Genomic DNA, 19,035 nt, shown 5'->3' with positions numbered 1-19,035 from the left:
TGCAGAGCCACTGCGCCCTTCATACCCCAGCCCCTGAAACAGCGGTGCCCCCGCTGCAGCTTTCCTGATTGCCCCTCCCCACCTCCCAACACCCAGGAAGCCTGCCATGCTCAGATATTAACCCCTACTGTACTGATGCCCTCACTCCTGGCAGGAGCTGAGAAGGGGAAGGTGGGGAGGGAGAAGTTGGCCACTCTGTACAGTCGCTGTAGGTGTCTAAAGTCAGGAAGAACTACCGGGAGCTGGTGAATTCTCTGTCACTGGAGGTATCTAAGTGGAGGGCAGATGGCCACCTCAGGCAAAACTAGAGAAGGAATTCCAGTTTTGGACCCAGCTGACTAGGAAAATCCCTTTTTAACCCTAAGTCTCTAAGAATCTGTGTGTATCCAGGTTGTGTGTACTTGTGTGCATGTGTGTGTGTATGTGTATGCGTGTACACTGGCATACACTGTTAACCCTTCATCCCTACATACACACTCGCCTGGCTAGCTTGGCACATCTGTGCACCCACAAACATGCCCACGCCCGACTCTGGATGCTCTGTGCACAGGCAGGTGCCCCCAAACCCATGCAGCCTGCCTTCATCTGTGTACACAGGAATGCTCCCCAAGCACTGCAGGCACACACACGGCTCGAGACCCTGACCTCCCCGCCCCCCATGCCCTCCAGGACTCCCTGAGGCACAACTCACTTGCCCAATTCCTCGAAGAGCTGGTACTCTTCCGTGAAGCGGGTGCAGGTGATGGTGGCCATCCTGGCACTGGGCAGGCAGGTGAGGCTTGGGACTGGGGGACCAGGACTGGGGTGCTGCGGCTCTGCTCCCGAACCTAGAGGCCACTTGCCTGCCCGTGCTGCCGAGTGCAAACAGAGAACTGGCTTGACTGACGAGCCCGGGGCTTCTGAGCAGGGCACTGTGGCTGCTCACAGCCTCGCGAGCCTTCGTCAGCATCCAGGTCCCCATGGCAACCACCTCCGAAACGCCCTGTTCCCGTTGCCCCGGTAACTGCCTCCCTAACACCTGCCTGCCTTCCACTGCGAAACCTGCTCTCGGACGCCCTGACCATACCGTACACAATACTGCAAGCCTGTGTGGGGCTTGGGGGTGGGATGGACCCAGCACCCCTGGGGTGATGGACCCAAGGAGGGGCTGGAGGAGGGAGAATAGAACAAACTTTGTCCACAAGTGATATTTTCTCTTCCCACCTCCCCCACCTCCAACTGTGGGGCCCTTGTAGCAGACGGGATGGGATTAAGTGGGGCAAAAAGGCAGTTGCCATGGTAACAGCCAGTGGGTGCCGCATTCCGGATGGTCCCCAGGAAAGAATGACAGGATGCAGTTACCCTGGCAACTTCATCTCTAGAGAGACAGGTATTGCCCGGTTGCCCTGGCAACAGCTGGGTTCTAAGGTTTACAGGGAAACGATGGCTAATTCACAGGGATGGCTCTCCCTCTGTGGATCACTGTAGTCTCTGCAACTGTCTCTCTGTTGCCGTCTGTATTTTTTTTTTTTTTTTTTGCTTCTGACTCTGTCTTTCTTGTTATGCTCCTGCTCTTTCAGCTCTTTTACCACCTTGTCCATTACACTAGTGCTCTAGTTTGGCGGAGAAGTGCAGAGGACACCCCAGGATTCTGGAAGGAACAGCCCTGACTGCCTGCTCGTCCCCACCTCTCACAGCTCTGACAGTTGCTCCCCTCCAGAGCCCTCCTCTGCAACCTCTCCCCAACCCCATGCCCCCAAGGGGACCATGGTAATCTGGTCTCCTGGAGCTCATGTCCCAGTTTCTGCTTGTGCTTCCAGTCAAGGTAAAAAAAAAAAAAAAAGGCGAGAGGGGACTGTGTGGAGGTGAGCATGGCATGGCTTACCTGGGATAGGCCACTGGCCAGAGACCTGCCGTGAAATCTTCATTCCAAAATTTTGTGGGCACCTTCCCTGCCAACTTCAACTCTTCAGGGCATCAGCCATACCTACAGTCACAAGATCTTACTCCAAGGTCTTGGAGTTAAGAAGAAAAGGGACTGGAGTTTAAGATTAAGGATGTAAGTTTGAGCTCTGATTCTTGGACATTTATTTTTATTTTATTTTAGTTATTCTTTATTTATTTATTTTGGAGACAGAGTCTTGCTCTGTCACCCAGGCTGGAGTGCAGTGGCACAATCTCAGCTCACTGAAACCTCCATTTCCTGGGTTCAAGCAATTCTCCTGCCTCAGCCTCCCGAGTAGCTAGGACAACAGGCGCACACCACCATGCCTGGCTAATTTTTTGTATTTTAGTACAGATGGGTTTTCACCATGTTGCCCAGGCTGGTCTCAAACTCCTGAGCTCAGGCAATCCACCCGCCTCAGCCTCTCAAAGTGCTAGGATTACAGGTGTGAGGCACCGTGCCCAGACTTTGGACATTTATTAGCTGAGTGATCATGGGCAAGTCACTCACCCTCTCTGAGCCTCCAGCTCCTTTTCTACACAACAGGGGAACGAAGATGCCCTGCAGAGGAAGGCTGTGGAGATGGAGTGGGCTAAGGGCTGTGAAGGCCTTTGGGAACCATGTAAACAGGAGGCCTCTTTCTAGGCTCCAGAGGAGGAAAATGAAGGTTTAAAGCAGGCCCGTGACCACCCCATCACTCTATCTTGGACTTGGAATCTCAGACCCTACATACCCCTTCCCCTCTCCACTCAGGAAAAAAGGGTCCTTGGCCCATTTCGCAGCTTGATGGGCAGAGGCTTCGTGCCAGCACCTGCCCCCGGTGAGCATAGGTTGGCTAAAAGGATCCAGGCATCCAGACCCTTAGGGATTCTAGCCCACACCTTCTGAACCTCCACATCGCCTTGCTAGTCCTCTCACTTGTAGGACATGTTATCTGCTTATTGGTATTCTCCAATCCCACAAAGTCCCTGACTCACTACCCTACTTCCAGGGGCCCCCTGGAGACATCTGGATAACCCCCCCAGTTCTGCCCCTCTTCCTGGGAGTGGGGTTTGGGGGAGAACGAAGGGTGAGCTCTCCTATTCAGCCACCATTCTATTCGCAGGAGAGGAAAGGGAGGGCGGCAGAGGGGAAGAGGGGAAGCAAGCAAGGGAGGAGGGGGGTAATGGCTTAGCCACTAATTGCACCATTACCACCTTCGGAAAAAGGGAAAACCACTCAGTTTTGTTTCTGCGCACAATATGCTTTCCGCTTCCGCCGCCAACGTTGCAATTCAGAGGCAGAGAAGAGAGGCCTGGGCCCGGGGGCCGCACAGCCGGTGGGCAGCAGGCAGGGCACAGAACACGGTGGCCAAGCTACAGGACTATGTGGGGAGGTGGGGGAGGGCTGCACTGCCACCCTCCTGCCCCATACCCTCTAGCCTGTCCCCCAGGAGGGGATGGCTTCCACACAAGAAAGTGCTGCAAGAGCCCTTAGTGACCACTGAGGCCACCTGCCATTGCACAGGGACAGGAGAGGCAGTGTTGCTTAGTAGTTAGGGTGACTCCACGACGTACAGGCTATGTAATTTTGGATGAATATCCTAACTTCTCTGTGCCTCTGTGTCTTCATCTGCATAATTGGGTCAATAATATTCCCTACCTCCAGGCTGTTCTGTACATTAAATGAGACAAGCACAGCGGCTGACGCTATAAATGCTCAATAAATGGGAAATTACTATTGAGAAACTCAAAAGTCCTCTCCCCTCACACACCTCTCCCTGAATCACAGAAGCACACACCATCATCTTGAGTCCCGGCACTTCAGGGCACTGTTCCCTTAGTCTGCGCTAGAGTTTAGCTCGTGGTTTGGAAATCACCTTGTCTAAGCCTAGTTTGCAGCAATTTCTGTAGAACAAAGAACTAGAGCTGGAAGGAGAGGAACCACAAGGCTCTCTAGCTCATCGGGTGCCAAAGGAATGATGATACTGTTTTAAAAGTTCACAGTAAAACAAAAAGCAACTATGCTGTGAGACTATGAGGCTGTATTAATGGAAATCTCATGTTCTGAACTGGGGCAGTCCTGTGTGTCTGGGTGCTGGCCTGACCCGTTTCCTCTCCCCATTCCCACTGATGAAATGGAGCATGCTTAGAAGTGAGCAGAGCACGTGGGGAAGGCCCTGGCATCGGGTCCCTCAGAGGAAGGTGTGAAGGAATGAAGGCAGGAAGATGGCCACCTCTCTCTCTGTGATGTGGACCATGGGGGCAGCCTCTGTGGCTGCTGGGAGCAGGACCAGCACAGCCCCGCTCCCATCACCTCTGTCTTTCTTCCCTACTTCTATCGCTCCTTTCAACTCTTCTTTCTTCTCTCCTCTTGCCTTCCCCTCTCCCTCACTTTTCCTCTTCCTTCCTTTGCATCCTTCCTTCTCAGTTCTCCGTCTTTCTCATCCTTTTTACTTCCTTTCTGGTTTCCATCTCCCTCTCTTTCTGTCACTCTTCTCTCCCTCCCCTGCTGTCCTGCACTGTGCATGCGGTCCTGGGGGATGAGCAAGTCAAGGGCTGCAGGATCCCGATAGTGGAGAGATGGCTGGAGAGGTGGAAGAGAGAGGAAGAGGAGGGAGAAGAGGAAGAAGCTCCCTCTGAAAGTCTTACACATGAGCACACACATACCCCTCTGAGCCTTCTGGAGCCCAGCTCAGCGGTGTGGGCACCGCCTCGGACAGGCACCCCCCACCTTCCTGAGGGTAATAGCCACTCTGCTGAGAAGGCATGACTGCTAATTCACCACCTCCCCTGAGCCCGCCGGGCTAGCAGCTGTGCCCGGTGGTGGCGGGCACTGAGGAGCAAGCCATGCCTCTGTGGTGCTGAGAGAATGAGCCGATGATTGCATCAGGGGGATTGTTCCTGCCAAACTCCCCACTCCCCAGGGCCAAGGCAGACACGAGAGGCAGCACGTGTGCCCCCATTTGCAACACGCGTGTGGCATTCGAGAGCAGGCCTGCATGCTATGGGCTGGTGGCCAGGGGTGGGAGCCCTGGAGGTTGCTGAACGCAGCCCTGACATGCCAGCATATGGCATGTGAACACAGGCAGTGCCCCATGGAGACAGAAGGGATGAAAAGCGACCAGGGCTGGGTTCCTGCATGGGTGAGTGTAGCCCCAGTGGCATTGTAACAGCCAACTCAAATCCCACCTTCCACAGCCCACACACGTGCTCACACACATATACCCAAGTGCCTCAAGGTCCTGCAGGGCCTGGGCAGGTACCACAGAAAGCGTGCCATCCAAAGGATCCCCACGGGGCCTGTCCCACTAAGGGCAGTGAGCGTGGGGGGCAGAATTGGTAGAAAGTGGACCAAGAGAGAAATGGTTCTGCTGAGGGTCTGGGTGGAGGGGGACTGGGTTTATTCATTGCAGTAAGTAAGGCTGGGCCTACATGAAGAAGTGGGGACGTCAGGAATCAGGAAGCAGCACTGTCAATGAGTTCTCCCACACAGGAGGCACTCCTTGCAGGGGAGGGTGAAGCAGAGAGCCATGGGACAGAGGACAATGGCTACTGGGCCAAGGGCCGCACAGCACTCCCTGCAGTTAGAGGACCTGAGTTTGAGTCCTGGAAGAGCTTGCAGGAGGTCTCCCCAGTGGAACCTCTGCTTCCTCCTGAGAAAGATGGAGTCCAGAGCACTGGCCCTCCATCCAGGTGTGGGGCTATCTCTTGGCCCTTGGGAAATGGGTTACCAGAGCCCAGGACTCCACTGGCAGGGCCCAGCTTGGACAGGCTTCCCCCTGGCTCTGGCCCCTATAGCTGGCAGATCAGCTGCCATCTGGTGTAGCCAAGGGAGAAACAGGGAGTCTCACCAGTTATCTCTGGGCTCGACTTCCCCAGATCTGTGGCCCGAGGGGCCGGAGCTGCCTCTGATCTGCCCTCCCTTCCCTCCACACCAGCACAGGTGCTGAAATGGTACAAGCACCTGCCTGGCAGTGCCAGTTGGCAGCCTGTCACAGAGTCTAGACCCAGGTGCCCCGGCTGGAGGAAACTTGGGCCACAGGAGATGGGAGGGGGCTGGCGGAAGCCATGCTGATTGCTGGAAAGAGCAGAAATCACCACAGGCTGAGCCTGTCATTGGGCTTGAGTGTTCTGGGGCACCAAAGACCCTCCACTAATCTCAGGCCTAGGCCAGCCGTGAGCTTCTCTAGACCAAGTTGCAGGCTCAAGCTTGCGTGGGGCCACCGGGCTGTTTGCTGGATGCTGGGTTGGGTAGGACTCAGCTAGGCAAGCTCTGGGCTGGATTTGAGACTAGACCGAGACCTGAGGCCAAGTCTCCTTCTCAGGGCACCAGGAACAGGTGCCAGCCCCGTCCCCAGCTGGTCTTTCTTGGTTTAGGTTGGTCACAGGGAGTAAGCCTCAGTGATTAGGGGACAGCAGAAAGGGCCATTCATGGTTCTGCACTTGTGGTGCCAAAGGGCAGGGGCACCGGGAGAGAAGTGGGGGCTGGAGCTGGAGGGTAGGCCCCAGGCAGGGCTGACTCAGCAGGCACGGGAGAGGCCTCCATACAACTCGTGCAAGCCTGGAGCGGCAGGGAAGCCTTGGCTCCATGCCACCCTGGAAAGGCCCCGCCCACACAGCTGGGACAAGCACCCAGCAGAGCTAGAGTACCCTGAGGAGTGGGCGAGCTATGGACAGCTCATCTCCCAGGGTGTGTCAGGCCTGGGCCACCGCCCTAACAGGTGACTTACTGCTTCAGAGCCTCCCTCCCAGGCAGACTGAAATGCTAGAGGTCACTGGAATCCAGAGGCCTCTGCCTGTCCTGGCTCCTGCCCCACCACACAGCTGGGCATCAACATCATAGAGGAAGGGAAAGATTCTAGTTGGGGGAGGTGATAAGGGGTAAAAAGAACAGGACCAGGAGGAAGGGGCCTAGAGCATGAATGGTCACCTCCACCCAGCAGCCTCAGGCCAGACCCTCACTCCTGGATTCAGCCACCTCTGCAGAGGGGATGGAGCCCTGTAACCAATACCTGAACCCCCACACATACCGCACCCACCCCACCCCACCCATCCTGCTCATCCACAAGCTGATGAGTCCTAACAGGCCTCCTTTGCCAGTGACAAAAATAACTATTTTCAAAATTCACAGCAGGGCTTTCGCCTACACACACTGCGCCGACTGGAACCTGAAGGGAGATATGCAGAACGCAGTGTACGGATGGAGGCGCACTAGGCGGCAGGCGGGCTCTGCAACCCCCCTGGCCTACTCCCCACCACTCAGCCTGCCCTCCACCCCAACACACACACACACACACACACACACACACAGAGACAAACACAGACACACACACGCACTCTAGCCCAGAATGGCCAAATGGGAAGTGCTCTTAGATCATCACTGAACATAGTGTGATGTTGAGGCCCAGAGAGGATCAGGGATGTGCCTGAGGTCACAGAGTAAGTCTGCGGCAGGACTCCCATCCCCCCACCTCCTAGCCAGGCTGTCCACCTCCTGTCCTGTTCACTTGGCCAACAGTGAGCTCATACCTGCCCCCAGGACACACAAGCACACACCCACACCTGCTCATAGTCGGACAGCACTGCATCCCTCACTTCCAAGTTATGACACTTTAATCAAGTCCACAAGCTCCTCTACAACCTGGCTTTGGCCAGTCTTCCAGAGCCTCACGGGGGAGGCAGAGCCAGGGCTAGCATCCCCACTCACAGGTGGGGAAATCAAGGCCTAGAGGGGAAGAACTGTGCCCAAGGTCACGGGAGAACCCAGGTGTCCTGGTACTGGTTTGGGGGCTCTTCACAGCTCTTTCCACCACCCTTGGTGCTGCAGCCATTAATGGCCCAGCCAATTTCTCTGGGTACTGGAGGGGCCAGAAGAGGAACTTTGCACTACAGTGCCTGACACCAGTCTGACCCGAGGACTGGCCTAGGCCATGTGAAGAACCATGAAGGTCAACCCCCCGACCCCTGCGCCTCCACCCACAGTGCTCAGGAGGTCCCTGTAGAGAGCAGTCAGACTGCCCTGCTTTAGCTGGGGGCCAGGCTTGGAGTTGACTCCAGGCGGCCCTCACCCAAACACCACCATAGAGATCCTGTGTTGAGGAGGAAGCCCTTTAAGTGTTGTCAAGTGGCAAGGCCGAGGAACTCCACCGTGGCCCCAGGCTCCAGGGCCACACCAAAGAGTCACAAAGTCATTAGAGCTCATTTTACAGATGAGGAAACTGAGGCCAAAAGCTCGTGTTGGTCACCTGAGGTCACAGAGCAAGTCGGGGAGGAGGCAGGACTGAGACATAGGCATCCCAGTCTGGTTTATTCCCGCCCACCCCCAACCAGGTTCCCCACCCTGTTCAACCAAGGGACTCTACACCCTCCAACTCCCTATAGATGGAGACGTGACAGGCTTATCCCTGAGAAAGAGCAGGGCCAAATCGGAGTGGGGAAGAACATCTAGAGGACAGTTTTCTCCCTCCCCACCATCAGATCCGTTGGGACATCAGCCTAGTGTTGAGTTTACGGAAAAAGGATCGAAGCTTGCAAATCTTGCATTTTTTCTTGCGACGACCCCGGGAGAAGCTTCGAGCCCTCCCTTCCTCTTCCTCCTCTTCCTCATCACTGGCCCAGGGCCCCCACGCACCCCCATTAAAGTCAGGATGAGCCCGGGGGTTCTCAGCCGGGTAGCGCACCGGGATGGCTGTGCGGTTATATTCGGCCAGGCGAGCCAGCAGGGTGCGGACCACATCAGGCCGCTGGCCAGCCAGGTCCTCCCGTTCATAAGGGTCAGCACTGATGTTGAAGAGCCATACAGCCTGACGGACACTGGCCATTCGTTCCAGGTTCCACCAGCTACCCGGGAAGGTGGCCAGTGTCTGTGGTGGGATCCAATCGCCATAGCCAGGGTCTCCTGTCAGCAGCTTCCACTCACCCACGCGGATGGCAGCCTGCACAGCGGTGTTCCAGATGCCAAAGCCGCCCTCCAAGGAGCCATGCTGGGCATGGTTGTAGAGTGGGTCAATGTTGTGCAGGATCTCCGTGCGTGGTGAGGCCCGGCCCTCGCTGATGGCCGGCCATACATCGTAGCCATCTAGCCCATCAGCTGCTGAGGTGGTGCCACCTGCCAGACCCACCAGGGTCGGATACCAGTCAGTGATGTGCATCAGTGCCCGGCTTGTCCGTTGCTTTCGCTTGAGCAGGGGACTATGGACAAAGCCTAGGCCTCGCACGCCACCTTCCCAATAAGTGCCCTTGCGTCCTCGGAGCGGCCAGTTGCTGCCCCCTGAGAAAGTCTGACCACCATTGTCACTGGAGAAGATGATGACACTGTTGTTGTAGAAACCATAGCGCTTCAGGGCCCAGGTGATGTTGCGCACAGCCTCATCCATGCAGGTCACCATGGCCGCATACTTCCGCCGGGCCACATTACCCATGGTGCGGTAGCGGTACAGGTACTCACGAGGGGACTGCAGGGGTGTGTGTACTGCCTGGAAGGCCACATAGAGGAAAAGGGGCCGCTGAGGGCTGTGGCTGGCCAGGATATGGCTGGCACGCTGGGCGTAAAGCATAGTGGAGTACTGGCCGCTGAGCCCCCAGGCCACATTCTCACCCTCGTGCAGGTCAAAGCCGCACACGCCTGGGCCATCACAGTTGTCATAGGTGTAATAGTCCACATTGCCCGTGAGCGAGCCCAGGAAGGTGTCGAAGCCCCGACGGGTGGGTAGACACTCCTTCCGGTAGAAGCCCAGGTGCCACTTGCCCACCATATGGGTGGAATAACCTGCCTCCTGCAGCTTCTGGGGCAGTGTCACCTGGTCCAGGGGCAGGCAGTTGGGCTGCTGTGGGCGGATGATGGAATGCTGGAGCCCTGTGTGGATCTGGTACCTGGTGGGGAAGAGGGGAAGGCACAGAAGGCACAGGTAAGCTACAGACCATTGCTCTGGCCATCCAGTCCCCAATACTACCGTGAGGTGGGCCGTGGTCCCAGCACTACCAGCAAAAATAATAGCAGCCACCACCAGGTATTATCGAATGTGCTAAGCACCTCAAATGCATTATCTCATCGAATCCTCAAAATCACTGGAAGTAGATCATATTGTCATTTTACAGATGAGGAGATTGAAGCTCAGAATGGCTAAGCCATTCACCTAAGATCACATAGCTAGGAAGTTGGAGAGTTAAAAGTTGAATCCAGGGTCATAATGACAATAATAATAGCTAATGCCGAGCACTCGCTGTGAGCTTGGCATTACACTTAGTCTCTTATGTGAATTATCTTACTAAATCCTCACCACAAATTCAGAGGTACATATTATTGTTCCCATTTTCCAAATAAGGGAACTGAGGCTTGGTAAATTAAATTTCTTGCCGGGTGACTCACATGGCTAGTAGTCGGAGTGGGATTTATAACCCAGGCAGTCTGGCTCCAGGCTTCAGAGTCCCTAAGCTCTAAGCTATTAACTTGTTCTGGGGCCTAGAGCAAGCCCTGCTCTCCCAGGCAAACTCTTACTCACTCTTCAAAGCTCAGCCCAAATGTTATCCGTGCTACAAAGTCTTTCGTAACTCTCCCAAAGAATTAGTCACTTTTGCTTCTGGGTTCCCCTAGCATTTAGTACACACCATCGTTTTCTTACTTGGCCATGGGATTATACTCGTTTGCACATGCTCTTGTGCCCAGGGACATGTGATGGGGCTGTCCTTTATTCAGTCTTCTATTCCTAGCACCCAAGTGACGTTCAAAGAGCACTCAATTATTTATGAAATGAATGAATGAAAGACACTGAAAGGGTTTTAGAGCCAGAAGGGACCCAATTCATTCTCTAGTTTACTCACCTCATCTTAAAAAGAACCTAAGGTCTTTTTAAGGGAAGGGGAAGGGCCTTACCCAAGGTCACCCAGTGGTCAGGAACAGAGCCAGGACTTGAACCAAGTCCTGGTTCCAAGCAGAGTCTAAGCAGTGACTCTTTTTCAGCAAACTGGGCTGCCATATCTCTTCACACATGAGGGCCTCAGTTTGCTCCTGTAGAGGAGTTGGTTGAAATGGGAAATCTCCGACTCGTCTAGCTTCCCAGTTTTCTAAGACCAGCTCCCATGTGCCTGCCTGTGAGCTCATATGACCCCTTGATCCAGGCTATCATCCTGAGGCAGGAGGAAATGGTTAGGCAAATCCTGAATTCCTCATTTATCCATTCATATCCCATCTTCCCCATTCTGTGGTCAAGGCTCCCATGTGATCTGCTTATGGTGTCTTGCCTTTACTCAAGTCTTAGTAAAGGCAAGACACCATAAGCAGATCACATGGGAGCGGGAGAATGGCGTGAACCTGGGAGGCGGAGCTTGCAGAAAAAAAAAAGAAAGTCCCAGAGTAAATAAGAAGCCTGAAACTTCACAAGTATGTTAGAATCCCACACCTTTTTCTCACCCCGAGGCATCCAAATTAAGACAAGCCCTGAATTCTTGACATCTTTAACCAGAGCACAGAAGTGAGTTTCTCTGTTTTGGTTTCCTTATCTTAAAACTGTTATTGTTGTTATCTATAATTAGCTACTACTGCCATTTTTAACACTAGGTGCCACACACATACATTATCTCACTGAATTCTCATTTAAAAAACCTATAGGGAAGTCTATTACCACCCCCATTCTACAGATGATAAAACCAAGGCTCCCAAAAGAGCAGCAATGACCCAAGTTCAGACAGCCGGCAAGCAGGGGAGCTAAACTTTGAACCCGGGTCTACTCAACTCATGCTCAAAATCTTTTGATGATAACAGCCTCTCTAGGCCTCAATCAAGCTAATAAATTATAGGACTTGATATGAGAAGTGCCCTAGGGCCTTGAGTGCCAACTGAGCCCGTCTTCATAGAGGTGGGGTGCCGCGGAACGCTGGTTTGTAAAGTGGATGGGCCAGCTAAGAGTCACCAAAGCCCATCTGCAAGTGAGTCACATGAGAAACTTTGCCTCTCTCCAGCGTCACAAAACACAACTGGATGTTAACAAACACTAACGAGGGCTGTGAGCATCAATGAGATGGAGCCAGCTGCAGGGGGTGGAGGGCAGGCACTGACCAGCCACGTTCAGTTACCTTTGCAGATCAGGGGACTGAAGCATTGCCCTGCTGCTGTCTGCTCATTCCGCTACTTAAACCAAAAGTCACCTCTTAGGACAAACGCTAAGTTGTGAACAACTCTTGGGAATGCAGATTCCTCCTCCCTCTTCTGCAGGTCAGCATCCATCTTCACCACTACACCACCATCCTGCACCACCACTCCAACCCATACACACCCCATGCCCCTCCTTCTTTCTTCTGTTCTCCTTCTGGCTCCTGGATCTAAACGCTGGGTGCCAGATCGAAGGAAGAAAGGGCACCATTTGATTCCCAGCTCCAGGACCCCTGCCAAACATCTGGCCTCTCAATCCTATCTCCCACAGACCCTGAAGTAGGCCAAGGGAAACCAAGCTGGGCCCTCCCAGAGTCCTTGTCTCAATTTCTCCCATCCAAGAAATAGTGAGACTAAGAAACAGGGAGACTAAGGCTTCTGGTTCCTGAGATCACACTAGTGGCTCTTGGGTGAAACTTGGGAGAAAGCATGCCTTGGACCCCATCCAAGGAGAATTAACTTCAGCCTTGCCAAAGGATTTTCCCCTAAGTGGCCAGAGCTTGCCTTCCATACCCCCACCTCCTGTTTCCCTGCTCTTTTAATCCTGTAATACTGATGCCTCGACTGTGGACATTTCCTTATGGAGGAAGCAGCATGTCTACTTGGGGCTCCCAGCCAACTTGGGAGGATTTTGCAGATGAAAAAACAGAGGCTCAGAGAAATGAAATAACCACCCTAAGGCTACACAGGTCGTGGTATCCTATGTGTCTTTCTCTTCCACCTATCAATTCCTTGGTCTTCTCCCAATGTATTCATCAAACAGTATGGGGACCTGAATCCCTCAGGACACATAGAGGCTACCACACATTGACAGCCAAGCAGGTTATACACAAATCATTCCACCTTTGCCACTCTTTTTCAAGATGAAAACTGTTCTTTGCCCCATTTTATGGACAAGAAAACTGAGGCTTAGAGAAATTAAATGACTTGCTCAGGGTCTCAGTATCCATAAATAGAAGCAGCAATAAATGTCAGAGGCTGCCATATTCCTCTAACAAAGGGATGACCAGATGTCTCCACATTGTGTGGAATGTGAGTGTCCTGGAACATCAAAGCAAGAAGTCAAAGATGATGAAGCCCATTCAGTGTAAGGCAAGGGTAATTGAGGCCCAGAGAGGGTAAGGGACTTACTAATGATTACACAGCCAATAAGAGATTTCCCAGACCCCAGCATGGGGTGGTACTGGCAGGAGAAATCTACACACTGGGTTGATTTGGGGCTTAGATGCTCAGCCCCGGGGCCTTGCGCCACGCCTACCTGCCAGTGAGGAGCTGGCTCCGCGAAGGCGTGCAGATGGGCTGGATGTAATAATTTTCCAACTTGACCCCCTTGGCCGCCAGCCTGTCGAGCGTGGGGGTCTCAATATCTGAACCATGGTAGCCCACGTCGTGGTAGCCTTGGTCGTCCGTGAGAATGAAGATGATGTGGGGAGGCTGGGGCGGAGCGGCCGAGCGCTGCTCACCGGCCTCCCCGGGCCAGTCGGCCACGAGGCTAGGCTTGGCCCAATCCCAGGACAGGTAGCCGAAGCTGAGCAGGCTGACCAGGGAGAAGCCAGTGAGGGCGTGCATCGCCAAGACGGCCCGCGCGTCCCGGCGCGCAGGGCTCTTGGGGCCTCACCACCTCGCGCGCCCAGGGCGCACCACCGGCCCGCCGGGTCGGATGTTGCGAGGGCGTTCAGCGCCCCCGGGGATGGCCCAGTGTCTGGTCCGGGACAGGCTGCCGGACGGCTGGGCCGGATCTGCTCTGCCGCAGCGGGGCGCTCTGGGGAGGTCAGGCCCGCGCCGAGCTGCCTCCCGCTGCCTGAGCGCCGGCCCTGCGCCGCCTTTGCTCCCTCTTCTCCAGCTCAGCCCGGCCAGCCTGAGACGCGGCGTGGCGGCTTCCAGAAAGTGCTCTCTATCATCCTCTGACTCCCCTCTTCCTTCTTGCCCTGGATTTCTCCCGCCTCCTAATTTCTCTCGCCTCTGCTTTCCCGGCCTCTCGCCCCACCCGGAGTCCTTACAACAACCCAGCTCCCTGTAGGGAGGTGGGCAGGACCCCAGCGGGGAAGGGGAGGGAGTTGGGCGGGTCGAGGGGACACCGAGGGAGAGAATTCGAAAAAGTTGTAACATCTGCCGGGGCCGAGCCCCAGGTGGAGGGGCGGGACGCCGAGCAGCGGCTCCACCTCCCGGGCGGGAAGCCCAGGCCCTCCCGGCCTGCTGGCTCCAGCGCCCGCCCCTGACCGGGATGGGGAAAGGAGGGAGTGGGGCTGCTTGGAATTCGATGGAACAGCTCCGGAATGGCCGGGTCAGACATTCCTCGATCATGGAGTCTTAGCCTCTCTGAGTGCCAGCCCTGGAAGGAAAGCCCATCATTTTCTACTCCAACCGGGGCATTCTACAGATGGAGAAACTGAGGCCGGGAGATGAGGCGCAACGCATCTAAGTCACAGAGCAAGTCAGTGGCTATTTCTCTAAGGTTCACCGTGGCTGTTGGAGGCAGCTCCCTTCGGTGAGCCGGTAGAGAAAGGAATGGAGAATGGCAAGCACTTTGGCAAGCACCCGGGGCTGGAAGTCAGGAAGCTTGGTTGCAGCCTTACCAGCTCACCTCTCCTCAACCCCTCCCTCCTCCCTGTTCTGCAATTCCCAACTAGAATCTTAGAATGCCAGCGCTGGAATCCAGAGGGCAGGGGCTGTTTTGTCCATCTTGTATCCACAGGGTGTAGCACACAGTATAAGCTCAATCAGTATATGTTGCATGAATGAATGGATGAATTGGCCCCAGTGGTCACCTAGGCCAACACCTACCCAAGGAAACCTCCACACCAGAGATGGCAAGCTTGGGGGGACTCCGGAACCCGAGGAGCAACGTAAATGAGTAGAGCAGGAGATAGCTGTCTTGCCCCAAGGAGACACAGGGGCTGCAGCAAGTTAAAAACCACAGCCTGACTTCCAGCTGACCATAGTCAGGCAAGAATATGGACCAGCGTTTCCAGATCTTCTGGTTTTTAAAGAGGAATACCCTCTTTATCTATTAGGAGAATATTCCAATTGTGAAATGTTAGTGACTAATTGAAAGCAAAATGTAAGCACTTTGTAGGCCAAATTAAACCTCTCCCAGAAATATATCAGACCATCAGTGCCGGTTTGCAAGCTCTGCTCTGCATCATTGTTTTGCAAAATTTTACTAGGCTACATTTTTAAATGGAAAAACTGGGCTAAACAAAACCAGTTAGGCTTCTTTACTGCTAGGACTTCAAATGTTTAACATGCACACTGCTGATCTGCAGGAGGAGCTGGTTAAGCTGTATTTCCCAGCGTTATGTTACCATGGACCCTCTTTCCCTCTCCCCCAACCCCCAACCAACTTCTTGAAGGGTCAGTGTTTGGGGACTTTGGGAGGCAAAGACTGCCCAGGTGCATCTTCTCTCCTAGCATCTTCCCCCGCCAAGATTCTGTCATGATCTCTTCCCTCTTACTTAAAACCACTGTGTGTGGGGAAAGAAACCAGACCTCCAAAATAGCAGCCCGTGTGAATCTGCATTTTGAAATGAGGGCTGCGTGGGGCCAGCCGCTCCCATTTGCTCAAAGCCCCATATTTAGGGTGACCAGATTTATCAGAAGGGAAAACTGAGCTTGTTGTTCTGGCAGAAGACATGTTGAGGACAGACAGGAAAAATACAGCCTCCTGAGGGGAAAGCTGCTAAAACAGTGCTTCCAGAGGCTTCCACGAGGCTGTACTAGGTGGTCGAAGTGGGACAAGTCACCAGAGGTCAGGTGGACTAGGGTTTTGCATTCTTTCCATTACCCCAGGGCAAGAGGAACCGGGCAGGGCTGCCTTCCTTCTACTCCAAGCACAAAGAGAAGCAACAAGGGGATGGGGTGGGGATTCCACCTGGACCAGAAAAGGCCCAGAGAGACAAGATCACAGGCAGCAGACCTCTATGGGGCTGTCACTGAAACAAGGAGTACTTCAGAATTCAAGACAGTGGGCTCTGATATCAGACTATTTGAATTCAAATCCTGCCACTAATTTGGGGTCTGGCCTTGCACAAGTTATTTGCCCTCCATTTGCCTCAATTTCTTCATCTGTAAAATGGGATAATAGTATATGTAAGCTCTAGTACAATGCTCAGTAAAGTGCCCAGCACATAGTAAGCACTCGGTGAATGTGAATGGTTATGATGATTGTTCTCTGTGCTTTTGAGAGGAAGGACTAAGTCCTGTGGGTGAAAGTTACAGGAAGACAGATTTCATACCAACTTAAGGAATTACTTTTGCAGGAAATCTGACCACCTGCTTAACAAAAGGATGGCAGTGATTGGTGAATCACCATGTGGAGGGGAGTGGGTGGACCTCGGGCCCAACTCTTGTTCCCTAATACTCACTTTTTTCTTAAGAGTCTCCATAATTACCAAAACCCACAGAGGCCTCAGAGAGCACTATCCTCCCTCTAACATTCTAGGGAAATAAACACTGACCCTCAGCAATTCCAATGATGCCATTACACAGCTAGGTCAGGCTGAAACATTTAAACCAGATATTTCCAAAGGCTCAAGGATGACAAGGAGGGAATAAACACAAAGTATAATGTGAATCGTGGTCATATAGTTTTCAAGATTGGCTCACTTATCTTCCCTTTGTGTTCTCTACAAGACAAGGTGCTTCCCTGCCTTCTTCCCTGGGACAATGTCCATCAGCCCTACCCCAACCCACACAGACTCTGAAAACTCCAAGATGTCTCAAGTTCAGGCCCAAGAATTAAGACTTAACAAGCTAAGTTCCCTCTCCAGCAAGCTAAACTAGCCTTTTCAGTTTCTGTCTCAGAACTCAGCTGTTTCCAAGACAATTGACACCAGGAATGTCCACCCCACACAGGAAAGATCTGTCCCCCTATTCTCACAGATGTGCTCTCGTCCCTTAACCCCCAAAGGACATCCACATTAAAACATTACAGAAAGCCTAATATCTGCATACAAAATGCAGATCAGATGTGGCAGGGGTGTAGTTTTGTTACTTCCTGTCACAGATTTCCATTGATGAAATCAGACTTCAGAAAGTACTGAGCTTCCCATTACTGGATCCATGCAAGAAGGGGGTTAAGTGCCTGTCTGTCCAGGAGATAATAGAAGAGATTCCTGAACTAAAAAAGGGGGAGCAAAACAAAAGAACTTTGAAAGCTCTTTCCCATTTGAAAATGTTATGATTTTAATTATTTGTTCCCAGATAACTTTTTAGGGAGCGGAGATATAAAAGTGAAAGACTGGGTTAGTTGGTTTTGTGGCTTTGTCTCTCATTGCTATTCGTGTGTATGTGTGTGTGTGTGCGTGTGTGTGTGTGCATGTTAGTGGGTAGGTATATGTGTATGTTTGGCCATCTTTGAACTAAAATTATCTAAGTACCAATATTATTTCCTTCTGATTTATTGCCCTTGGCAAAGACCTTACGCATAAATTATGCTTGCTGTCGTCCTCTCTCTAGGGGTCAATTTGTCTAGGCTGGATCAAATCAAAGACCAAAAGAAAACATAGAAGGCCTCTGAACACTCAAAATATCACAGAGTTCAATCACTTAACTCAGAGGAGAGCTCCTCAGGCCTTCCTCACTCTAAGTCTACTGACTCTTACTTCATTCACAATCTTACAAGGCCAATCATTTCCTTTCGCAGTCTGAGAATATTAGAAGCAGCTCAGATGGAATGTATAAGAGTGTGAGACACTTGCCTATTTTACAGCAAAATATGCTTATATGTTTCACAGTGAAAAAATTAAGGAGAAACAAAAGAATAAACAAAAATGTCAAACTGATGAATTCCAAAAGCCTGGGAGTTTGGGGTTTATGGGTGCAGGAGCCAAGAACTATATTCACCTGAACAGACCAAGCAACATCACCAAATCACCGTCCAGCACAGAAGTGAATGATAGGACATCCTCCAGAGTTTAGATCCTGTTGAGGATCTCTTTTTAAGAAAGCCAGAAAGGCATCATCTGATTTTTAAGGTTTCCATCCAAAATGGTTAATATGAACAGTTCATAGCGTAAGGTCTGCTTCAGTTACAGAACATCCTCACTGCAGACACAGGCTCAGTGAGGCAGCAACATCTTCAGAGGGTTCCATGGGGATGCTGGAGGTTATTCTCAGCTGCCCAACAAGAGTGCGCTCCCTCCCCAGTGGCAGGCCCCTCCCATCCACCTTCTGCCTCCTCTGTGCAGCCCACAGAGGCCAGCACGGTGTTACCCACACTTAGAGCCCCACAAGCTTCTGTAGCTGGCAAAGATGTGTGGCACTCAGTGTGAGCAGAGAATCCCACTCTGGTGCCCTCTCTGACAGCCCAGCCATATCCCTCTAATGAGCAGTTCTTTCTATTTGGAAGAGAAAACTCTACATGTTCCCTTGGTCACCTAGTTTAGTGACCACTGGTTCTTATCATAACTCCCACACTCTCTGCTAGAGCATCATTCATTATAATTAATTACGGATTAATGGAAAGGCCAGAGGTGTTTAAGGAAGCCATACTGGCTGCATTGTGGAGAGTGGATTGCAGGGCCCCTGGTATGGGTCCACGCAGAAGTCCACGCAAAGACGCGTCTGCCCGATGGGTTGCTCCCCACAGTAGACAGGCTGAGGGCGTATCTGAGGAGGTATCTAACATCTTCTTGGATATTACTTGGGCAAAATCGTTCTGGGAAGAATGGGGTTTTCCTCCTTGATACTGGGGCACCCACTTTAACCTTTCTGGGACAGACATACATCCCCCCTCTGACCCTCGCTTACAGACCTCTGGGTGGCCTCACTGAGTCCCCTTGTCTTAGTGATCAGGAGCCCCATATCAGGTCTTTGAACCAGGAGTGGCAAGAGCCCAGGTACCCATGGCCTCCTTGTCTTTAACCCTTCATAGGGCCCAGCCCTGGCATTTCAATGGCTCCTTTCTCTGGCGCTCAATGAAACATTCTTCCGAGAAGATTATTGAAAGCAGAGCTCTGGGTACACAATGGGCGCTCTGTGCT

The 19,035-nt window shown here is 52.7% G+C and overlaps 2 protein-coding genes across 6 annotated transcripts in view; both read right to left on the bottom strand.

Moving 5' to 3' along the window:
- CAMK2A (calcium/calmodulin dependent protein kinase II alpha) overlaps positions 1-1,253 on the bottom strand; it is a 70,280-nt gene extending 69,027 nt beyond the window's left edge. For 2 of the 5 annotated variants that reach the window (XM_026454440.1, XM_026454441.1), the window contains exons 1-2: positions 1,023-1,253; positions 692-851 (exon numbers count right to left, since the gene is read on the bottom strand). In XM_026454440.1, coding sequence (XP_026310225.1) covers positions 692-753 — 62 coding nt within the window. In that variant the 5' untranslated portion in view covers positions 754-851; positions 1,023-1,253. Of the gene's footprint in view, positions 1-691; positions 969-1,022 lie in introns of those variants that run through there. The other 3 variants (XM_023226975.2, XM_023226976.2, XM_031935489.1) reach the window with 2 other exon arrangements.
- Positions 1,254-7,503: 6,250 nt separating this feature from the next.
- Positions 7,504-14,189, bottom strand: ARSI (arylsulfatase family member I). The gene is made up of 2 exons (XM_023226974.3): positions 13,311-14,189; positions 7,504-9,777 (listed from the first exon to the last, which is right to left on the bottom strand). Exons 1-2 carry the CDS (start codon positions 13,619-13,621, stop codon positions 8,379-8,381), a joined length of 1,710 nt encoding a protein of 569 aa, XP_023082742.1. The 5' UTR covers positions 13,622-14,189; the 3' UTR covers positions 7,504-8,378.
- Between the last annotated feature and the right edge of the window lie 4,846 nt (positions 14,190-19,035).

Source organism: Piliocolobus tephrosceles, chromosome 4 (genome assembly GCF_002776525.5).
Source record: "Piliocolobus tephrosceles isolate RC106 chromosome 4, ASM277652v3, whole genome shotgun sequence".
NCBI lineage: Eukaryota > Metazoa > Chordata > Mammalia > Primates > Cercopithecidae > Piliocolobus > Piliocolobus tephrosceles.
This window is presented reverse-complemented; position numbering and strand designations above follow the sequence as displayed.

Coding starts and splice junctions, on each gene's coding strand:
- ARSI (XM_023226974.3), bottom strand. CDS start 13,621: ATGCACGCCCTCACTGGCTTCTCCCTGGTCAGCCTGCTCAGCTTCGGC. Junction 9,778..13,310: donor AGCCAGCTCCTCACTGGCAG/GTAGGCGTGGCG, acceptor CTTCCCCACCAG/GTACCAGATCCACACAGGGC.